The 10,320-nt window shown below is 60.2% G+C and overlaps 1 protein-coding gene across 1 annotated transcript; it reads right to left on the reverse strand.

The window, feature by feature from the left end:
• Nucleotides 1–556: 556 nt before the first annotated feature.
• LOC119089537 (transcription elongation factor SPT5) lies at nt 557–9,754 on the reverse strand (the record flags this gene model as incomplete). The annotated part of the gene is given in 2 exon segments (XM_037212271.1): nt 557–1,182; nt 9,574–9,754. Coding segments are annotated over 2 exon segments (303 nt in total), but the record flags the coding sequence as incomplete, so codon positions are not given.
• Nucleotides 9,755–10,320: the final 566 nt, after the last annotated feature.

Here is a 10,320-nt window from a genome sequence, read left to right on the forward strand (position 1 = left end):
TCGTTAAATGAACATAAGAACTGGCAACTTGGAGCGCCAAATAATTCACTGCACTATGTTGCACCTGACGCGACCCAAGCACCGGGTGAGCAAAAGGCGTGAGCCAATCATTGTATGTTCAAACTAACCGCTACAACCTACAAATACTTATTCCGCATGGCTGGCTGATTACGACTGGTAACCCTACTCACCCCGCTTACGTTACTAGACGGGGTCGGCTCAGGCCACGGTGAGATGCGTTGCGTCAGGCGGGGCCTCCTCGGCCCGGAGCGAGGTCAGGCGGACCGCCACAGCCCGAAAGGAGGCCAGACGGACCCCCACGGCCCGGAACAGTCAGATGGACCCCCACAGCCCGGAAGGAGGCCGGACAGACCCCAACGGCCCGGAGCGGTCAGACGGGGCCTCCTCGACCCGGAAGCGGCAGCCGGCAGGCAACGCACCGAGTATGCCCCTCCCCCCCCCCGCAAACACACCAACGCCCGGGTCGCCAGTGTATTGGACGGCAGTATGCCCCGCCCCCCTCCCCCCCCCCCCACCAAACACACCAACGCCCGGGTCACCAGTGTATTGGACTGGCCAGTCGGCCAGCGAAGTTCGTCGAAAGGAAGAGGCGGCGCTGGCGGCCGGCTCGGACGGCGAGCGACGGCAGGGGCCGATGCGAGTCGAGCGGCACGGTCCGCCTCCGCCGACGCCGTGGGAGCCCGGCGGACGCGTTGGCAAACGGTCCGCGATGTCCTCCACGGCAAACACAGTGAAAGTAAACACGGTCATCGCCTCGCCCCTGCAACACGCAGCGGCGCCCCTGGACCGGCGCGCCCGTCGGGCAGCGACCGACACCGACGGCCGGAGAGGCCGCTGCGTGCGCCCGGCGTCGTCGGCCGGCGCCAACTTCCCACGGCGACCACGCGAAAGAGAGGACACGAGCCTGGCGCCGGTGGCCGGCGCGGTGACGGCCACGGCACTGCCCCGGTTACAGAGCGCCGCACGGTAGCGCCGGACGCCCCCCTTCCCATCCCCCTCTCGCTCTCTCTCCCCATCGGGTGTCGACCGCCGAAGTCGTTCAGACGTGCAGCTTGCAGAGGTAGCGCAGCTGCAGCATCTTGACGTCCTCCTGGTCCAGCTTGACGACACCCTCCTGGTGGTCGATGGAGAGCAGCTGGCCGCTGGCCTCGCGGTCCTCCCCTGCAGCAGAGACAGCCGGCCGCGTCAGCAGCGCGACTCGGTGCACGAGACAGCTTTGCCGGCGCACTGCCCTGCTCAGCGGGCCGACGGCGACGACAGGCGTCCAAAGGCGCATTTCAAGGCGGCGGGACGATGATGCGGCATACAGGCGGGCAAGCGCCATTTATGTGGAGTTCGTTACCAAACACACACGATTAAGATTCAAGACTGTGCCATCGCTGCGCGATATGTACCGGAACATGCATGACCGGAATGCAATGTTCATATTCAGACCCAGAAACGGGGGGAGGGATGAAGCAAATTGCTTCACTTGGGAAGACGGTACATTGTGTCCTCCCAATACCAGGCCCATGCCGCCCGGGTTTGCTATGCAGCACATGCTCTGCCGGTCCACAGGGTTCACACGGCTCGACATCACGCTGCCAGGAATTGAACGAGGTGTACACTGCTTCAAAAAGGGTCCCTGTTCAGTGACAGCGGTCTGCATTTACGGCGTAGTCTAAAACACCGAGGCAGTTTGCTTCTGCGTGCTTTAACAAATGGCTGCAAAACAATTATCTCAGCAGCCATCTGACATGTGGGAGCGGCTGACGGCGTCGCCGCGCAGTGCGTGACAAACTTCTAGAGCTAGAAAAATGAACTGGGTCAATGCGACCAACTATTGTAAACAATGCCTTGTTTTCCCTCTAGGCGGGGAAAAGCAGCCCCGAGAAAGGTCTATGCACGAAATGCGCAGTTCAGTTTGCCTGCTAGTTCAGCTTCGCGCTGCACCAAAACATATGCGAAAGGACAGGAAAGGCTTAGTGCCAAATAGCATGAGCATGTCTCATGACGCCGCAGGAAATGCGTCGGGCTGGCGTTGCAGGTGACAGCGACACGCGAGAGGTGGTTCAACTGACGCCGGTCAGTTTCCTGCGACACCGGTCAGCGAGGACCACGTTCCCCATTCACGTTCCGGAGAATGGGGTTGGACGCAGCCTCAGCAGGCGCGAGACTCCAACGAGCCGAGGACGCCGCTGAACAGGTTCGAGACTGCGGGGGGGGGGGTCGCCGCCTTGACCGCGGCCCGGCCACGCGCCGGGATTGGGCAGGCTCGACAGATCGCCTGACGGTGGGGCGGAAATACTACGGGAATGATGTGTCGCGAAAACTGGGCCACAACAGCCGACGCGCAGATGCCGGACCTGGTTCTCCTGGTCCGCGGCTCAGCAGGGAACGTGACAGACCGTATTACGACGGACAGAAAACTGGGCCACAGCAGCCGGCGCGCAGATGCCAGACCGGCTTCTCTTGGTCCGCGGCTCGCAGGGAACGTGACAGACCGTATTACGACGGACAGAAAACTGGGCCACAGCAGCCGGCGCGCAGATGCCAGACCGGCTCCTCCTGGTCCGCGACTCAGCAGGGAATGTGACAGACTGTATTACGACGGACAGACAAAAAACAAGCGCACTGTATTACGATATCTGCATCCCAATGGCCGTCAAAGTAGAATGAAGAGGTTAGACCACAACGCCGAGTCACGCTTACGATCACGGGTCGAATACTCCCACATAATATACAATAATACTCAAAAAGAACGCCGCTGGCGCCATGGCTACGGTAATCACGTGCCTCCCAACACGGGCCGCGGCAAACCCAGCCTCGTGATCAGGTTTTCAATCCAGGCCGAAGGCTTCAAACCACTTGCTGGACTGCTCCAGCACAGCGGCCTACTGCGGCTCATGGCAGAAAGAATTGACCCCGCGACGCATGGAATCCAGCACCTACTACGCCCGAGGTACCAGCCGTGGGACGTGGGCAAGTATGTTAACCGGGAGTCATGGCCGTATTACCCACGCTGGGTAGCCCATGACGCGGCTGTCTCCAGAGGCGAGGCGTGGCGGCCCAGCCTGGGTGCGGGAGCGTCTGAACCCCTCCGACTGCGGAACCAGCCGGGCCACGTACCCGAGGGCGGCCCTCGGGCCGGCAGCACCGCGAGCCGCGGCAGCACCGTCCGCGGCACGGCACCGGGCCCGCGGCGCGTGACCGGGCGGGCGGCAGGTCTTCCGGCGGCCGGCCTGCGGTCACGGCGCCGCCGTCACGCCGGCGGTCGCCAGGGCCGGCCGGCTGGCCGCCGCCGGCCGCCTTGACACGGCACGGCCCATTACGCGGCCGACTGGGCCGGCAGGTCGGCCGGCGACCACCGCGGAGTCGCCCCGGCCCCCGCGGCGCCGCCCCGGCCCCCGCGGCGCTGCCCCGGCCGCCTGCCGCCGCGAAGCCCGGCTCGGACAGGCGTCGGCCTCAGTTGGCACAGGCACCGCCCGGCCGCCCCCACACGGAGGTCCACCCGCGCTGCAGCCGAAGCAACGCTGCGCACCGCACTGGCCGACCCAATGTGACAGCATTTGAAGTCATGACACAACTAAACGCTGACAGGTACTTTTTGAGATTTGGGCCGATGGACGTTCTCATGCGGTCCGATTTGTGCAATGCAGTGCCATGAAAACAGGCCAGAAAACCAGAAAAACCAGACCCAAAAACAGCAATGCTCAGTATTGCCTGTTACAATGCTCCAATCACAGTGACCGTTGATGGCGACATGTTCTGCCGTTTACCACGCACTCCCGTCGCATGCACATTCCTCTTCAGAAAAAAATACGGCACGCCCTGTTATCTAGGAACCGTTTGCATTATTCATATTCACTTGCCTGCACGTCCCTGCCTCAAGCATCCCTCCTAGCGCGCCGCTGTTATGATTGGGACATACCTGTCACCAGAAGCGTAGCCATGACTCGCCACGTATGGGTGGAGGGCCTTCATTGAATGATGAACTACTTCAGCTCCACGCAGAGCACAACAACTGCCGTGCAGCATGGACTTCTCCCAGCAGTAAAACAAAGTTATAAATAGTAATTGAAAACGTAAATCATGGTAATAAATAATCAAAGCGCGGGTGCACACAAGGCACTCGGGCCACGACTCTTATGATAAGATACTGCCCTGGAACCCAGAAAGACGTAATTGATGGCGTGCGTTATTTCACACTGGGTTGTCCCAAATTCACTGCACATCGTTGGAACAAATTTGGTATTCACAGACGGCTACTGGCCGGCACGTAACTTTCCCACAGCCTACCTTAAAGTGGGGTGATGAGCCTGATGAAGCCAACATGCCACACTACTGCCGATCGGCACCCCTTACGCGGCAAACCGCTGCCGACCATGTGCCTTTCAAAGCCTCAAGCGCTGGAATCTGCACCGGGGTAATGCATGGGCGGCGCGCCGTGACGCAATGGCTCCATCTGACCGTGCTTGTGGCGGTCACCAACAGTTGCAGCGTCGTTCTGCGTCGTTTCGATGTCACGGTTCGCTTCGCGCCCCATTTAGCATAAACACAAACCGCCAACAGTTGCACCTACTGATTTCACTATCACATCAGTCACCGAACGCGCTAAACAAGACAGATACCCTTTTTGCGGGTATGACCCTTATCGTCTGATCCGAGGCGTCCCTGGCTACCTGGATATGGCTGTGACTTAGGCGATAATCCACCGATACTGCCAGGGGGGGGGGGGGGGGCTTCCCTCGTGACAAGGACGGCGCGCAGTAGGAGCAGCACCTTGACCAGAGCCTCACGGCCAAGCCCTCCCCCCCCCTCCCCCCAGCGCATCGGGCTGCGCAAGGCGCAGGTCACGCCGACAAACCGGCTGATGTTCCCTTGTGAAACCCTGCCTAATCGCGCCAAACGTATACAGTCCGGCTGGGCCATACAGTGCCATGACAGCGGCTCTCCAACAGCGACGCGTTACTCCACCTGCCAAAGTCGCCTCACCCAGAGCCGCTCCCACGCAGTGCCATTATGTGAGTTCAGTCACGCGCTGCGCACTGCACCCTGCAAGGACTAAGCCTTCCACGTGACAAGGTCTAACAAATGTGGAGCGTGTATCCGTTTGTAACAATACAAACAGGTGAACACGGCCGCGCACGAGCGGCGCCGGCGGTCACAGGAGCACGTCGGCCGGCACAGCCACGGGGGGGGGGGGAGCCGCGGGGGCGCGACCGATGCCGTCCACGCGCGGCTCCGGTTGTGCCACCCTCTTCCCAATGAGGTCCGTCCGACTCATCCATGTCTCAACAGCCGGCCGACGCCCGGCGTTGCACAGGGCCGGCGGCGACGCCGCACCTGGCGTACCGCTCGCCGCCGTGCGGCCCCTGGCGCCGGTGAAGGACGGACGGACGGGCGAGCAGACGCGCCGCGTCGGGGAACCACCGCGCAGTCCCGCCGCCCGAGCGGCGAGGACGCCGCCGCGCGCCAGCCGCCAGACGAACGGCCGCCGGCCCTGCAGAGGCGCCGCCAGCTCTGGCGCAACCAGCGAGGACTGCGAAGGACGCCTCCATCCGACCCAACCGGGGCAGACGCCACTCAGCTCGGCACCGCTTGCCGCGATTTATGCGGCGCTTTCGGCACTGCACGCGGCCGGGGAGCAGGCGGCGTCGGTTCGCGCACATGCCCACACAGAGCACGTCCAGGCGCGGCCGCGGGGCCGTTCGCGCGCCCGCCGGCCGGACACCGGCCGCCTCATCAGACCAGGGTGGGACACGACCCGATGGTTGGCCCCCGCCGACGCAGGCGGTACCACGATCGGCGCGCTTGTATCGCAGCTACACGGGATCCCGGGGAGGCATGAGTGCGCAGCAGCATTGAAAACCAGGCCCCATTGTTCGCACGTTGTTTCTGACGGTCAGAAAGCGTAACCCAATATGATGTAAGCACTCATGTGAATGAGGTAGCACTGCACAGCAATGGTGTGTCCGGGCATTCTAGCAGCGTGATTTGATAAATACTTTAATACTAATATAATACAATCATAACTATATATATAATATATAATAACTAATATATATAATAACTAATACTCCATTTTCGTCTTCAGACAATGCAATTGCATTCCGTGTGCCCAAATCCCCGATTGGGATGAAAAATGACACCGTGTACGCCTTATACGTCCAGTCTTAGAGTTTTGGACCCTTTTCGTGCATTCAGTCTTCCGAAGTTATGTACCAATGCTCGCCATCCGAAATTGCTAAATAACGAACGGTGTCATTAAATAACGAACGGGCGTCATTAAATAACCAACGGGTGTCATTCAATAACGAACGGGTGTCATTTTTTACTGCTTCTGATCTCCATCGAGGCTGTGGCGAAGACGGTACAGTATTCATGGTAGCCTTGTCGAGGCGATTTTGACACACTAGCGGGCGCAATATTTTACGGTGGAAGTAGCGCCGAGTCGCACTAAAGAGGTCCTGAGATCGATCCTCATCAGTGTCGAACTATCTAGTTTCCTCGCCTTGGTCAAACTGTCTGAAACAACCTACATCATGAAACAGCCACGATGTCGGCGGACCCGGCGTAGGCAAGCTACAGCACGGGCGTCACGTGAGTTCCGCGTTACCGCACGCCCGCCGCAGTCTGACAACAGCGCGTCGTGCGGGCGCTAACGCCACACACCAGGCCAGCGTAAGGAGTGCAAACAAAGCCGTTGAGCTTACAGGAAGTTCGGCCTTTGAGATATGACTCCACTGCCACTGTTTTCCTGATGTATGACGTTAATTCTTGAGAGAGGCATTATAGTGCTGCACGAATGTAGCACATACTTTTACGCACCATGGCCCACTACGCAGCCATGCGCAATAACGTGTGCATGCGTCAAGCTCAGAGCAAGTTATCGGTAGGCATATGCACATGAGTGAGAATTTGCTGCAGCGCAGCTGCAACGATTATAACACAGTTTGGCACATTTAACACGATTATAACCATGTCCGGCGTTGCAAAGCCCTCTCATGGCGGAAAAACGCCGGCTGGTCGGCGGTGGCCCAGGGTCCTCAGTGCGGCAAACTAAGGAGCACCCAGCTAAAATCCGACCCATCCTGCGTAACAAGTCAATTGAAGACGCCACCCCGACCACCCATGTGCCACATGCCCGCCCCATACTCTTTAGCCCGACATCGCGAATCACAACCCCGGAGCACGCGTGGGGTTCACGCCTCTATGCTTCTTGCACGCCGCCGGCGCGCGCCACCTTTACCGCCTGGCCGGTTAACCGGAGACTGTGATCCGCGCCACCGAGCCGTGTTTGGGCCAGACCTCCCAAACAATGAACACGTCACACCTATATTCCAATCGGGGCTAACGTCGCACCGATACCCTAGGTTGTCTTCCTGTTCTAATAAAAACACGGCATTGCGTTACCCCCTAGAACGCACCATGCCTGCGGCCAATATCACGCGACCTACAACATGAATGTAATGAAAGGAATGAACCAGTCAATACCTAATCGCGTTCCCAGGTGCTCCCCAAGCAAAAAGAAACTTTCCTATGCTCTAGGTTAGCCAGTGATATTGGTTGAGACTTGCCGAAACTGGTTTGAAGGGGCGGCTGGCCGCGACACGCGGCCCGCAGCCAGGTTCAACAGAGGATGACCCGAATGTGCGTTTTTTCGGCCTGACAGCTGCGTGTATGTGTGCCAGTCTCTACGCGTGCAAGTTCTTTGTTCCTCCGCTTGATTGTTCGCTGTTCTGATCGTTTGAACGCCAGCGCACGAAATTCATATCAAATGATCAGCCCGAAATATATCATGATAGTGGTAGTTACGGCTTTAGGGCGCTTCGGCTGCGCGGTCCGAAATATATCATGATGATGCTTGCAGATTTTCCTGCTGAAGAGTTCCACTTGTTACACATTTGTGATAGCGCCGACATAGCTTGGGCTGGAAATATAGGGGTGCTTAACTAGTGCCAAACTTGATTTCCGATGAAACAAACACTGATACAGAAATCACATCACGTGCATTGATGTGGCATTCGGTATCACGGCTCAAAATGGTGATGCGTTAGTTCTCAAGTGTATACAACCGCCCCAATAAGTGGGGAAATCTGTTATTCTAATGCGCCGACAAAACGCAATACTCTCCTGCTGGAGACTGCATCGTTGCGGCACCGCCGCGTCCGTGGCCAGGACGGCTGCTCCGGCCAGCCTGGTGGTGCACCGACACGCCAGCTGGTGGCCCGCGACGCCGGGCGTACGTATGAACTCGGCCGGCCAGGTCAGGTCACGGATCAGGTCCCACGCAAGACGTGTCCTCGTTAGGTGCCGTGCAACCCCTGCACCTATTGCGCCACCCCAGCGGGGCGGACTACGCAACTCTGCAGGCCCGGCCGGCGCGGGCGGCGCAGGGCAAGCGGTTCACGCGAAACGACGCCCGGCGGCGGTACTTCCCGGATGAGCGGCGCGCGCGCCGGCATCGCCGCGCGCCCGGCGGCGAGACGCGCCTAACGATGCGCCGGGGCCGCCGTCGCTGGCCCGCTCCCGGGCGGCCGGTACGGTCCGTGCAGTCCGTAACGAGCAGGTGCTGACCCACCGCTGATTGCGCACCTTTACAATTAGACCGAATCAGCCTAGCGACGCAGGACGACGACGGCTGGCGGTGGCGGCGGCGGCGGTGGCGGCGGCGGCGGCGCAGCCTTGGCCGTGCGCTGACCCTGAAGGGTTGGCGGTACGGAACACGGTCGTCGCCGCAGACTGCCGCCGGGGTGTGAACTCACCGCCGACGGCCATACCCACCGAAGTAACTGATCACACGCACGCCAGGCTGGCGGGTGACGGCGGCGGTGCCCGCTTATAGCGCTCTGTTCCAGGACTGAAGTACACCCGCTCCTCCCACTTCCGACCCACCCCGGCACATGGCCAGGGCTCGGGAGCGGACCCACGCACGGCAGGGCTCGACGGTCTGTAGGGGCTCAACATGAGAGGCTTCCGCACGTCACAGCGCGTTCACCCACACCACTTATCGTTCATGAATGATTCAACGGTTATTTGAAAGGGGAGCCCGGCCGTGACCATGTCACCCGACGCCCTAGTCGGTTGGTCGGCTGGCGACGCTTCGGGCGACACCTATCCTTGCGGTCTGATTACCTCTCGAGTCCGGACGCAGCGTCGTATGGCCCACGGGCCGATCGGCCATGGCCCAGTGACAGCCCACCGGGGGAGGGAACGCATCGGTGCGCATACACACGAGCTATCACTGACAACAGCCAAACAAAACCTTGGTAACGATAAGAACTTAGAACAAGACGGAAACAGAAAAAAATCGTATGCCGGAGCCAGAAGACACAAGGCAGTACGACAACGCTAACAGACGCAACACAGGACACAAGGCAGTACAACAACGCTGACAAACGCAACACAAGACACAAAGCAGTACGACAACGCTGACAAACGCAACACAAGCATGAACAAAGTGCGCCAAAGCCGGTCAAACGGCAAACCTTTCCCAAGCCCGGACACCAGTCACCGACGTCTCCAGCGCCCGTCGACGCTCAGCGGGAGCCGCGGCGGTGGTGGACTGACCTAGGATGACCTTGACACGGTCGCCGCGCTGCGGGCGCACGGGCTCCAGGTGGTCGGCCACCATGTTGACGACGCGGTCCTCGTCCGGCAGGAAGAGGGAGCACACGCCGACCGAGACGCTGCGCACCACGCCCGACTGGCCGGCCAGGCCCGGGTCGTCGTGGCCATCGCGGATGCGCACCTGAGCGACGTCACCGGCAGCGTGAGGGTGGCCGCAGACAGGTCGGGCCCGCGCAGCGGCGAACACACACACGCACACAAACGCACACGCACGCACACACACACACACACACACACACACACACACACACGCACACGCACACGCACACGCACACGCACACGCACACGCACACGCACACGCACACGCACACGCACACGCACACGCACACGCACACGCACACGCACACGCACACGCACACGCACACGCACACGCACACGCACACGCACACGCACACGCACACGCACACGCACACGCACACGCACACGCACACGCACACGCACACGCACACGCACACGCACACGCACACGCACACGCACACGCACACTCACACACACACACACACACACACACACACACACACACACACACACACACAGACGGTCATGGGACACTCACAGTGGCAGCCGTTCGATGCTTTGCGCGGCAACATTTCTGCGAAGTTTTAACGTAAACGCCATATGGGAGGTGGGAACTGCCATGTCACGGAAAGACGAGAGTACTTTGCGCCCGGAGACTTTGTACGCCTC

Source organism: Pollicipes pollicipes, unplaced genomic scaffold (assembly GCF_011947565.3).
Source record: "Pollicipes pollicipes isolate AB1234 unplaced genomic scaffold, Ppol_2.1 Scaffold_3087;HRSCAF=3621_pilon_pilon_pilon, whole genome shotgun sequence".
Taxonomy (NCBI): Eukaryota; Metazoa; Arthropoda; class Thecostraca; order Pollicipedomorpha; family Pollicipedidae; genus Pollicipes; species Pollicipes pollicipes.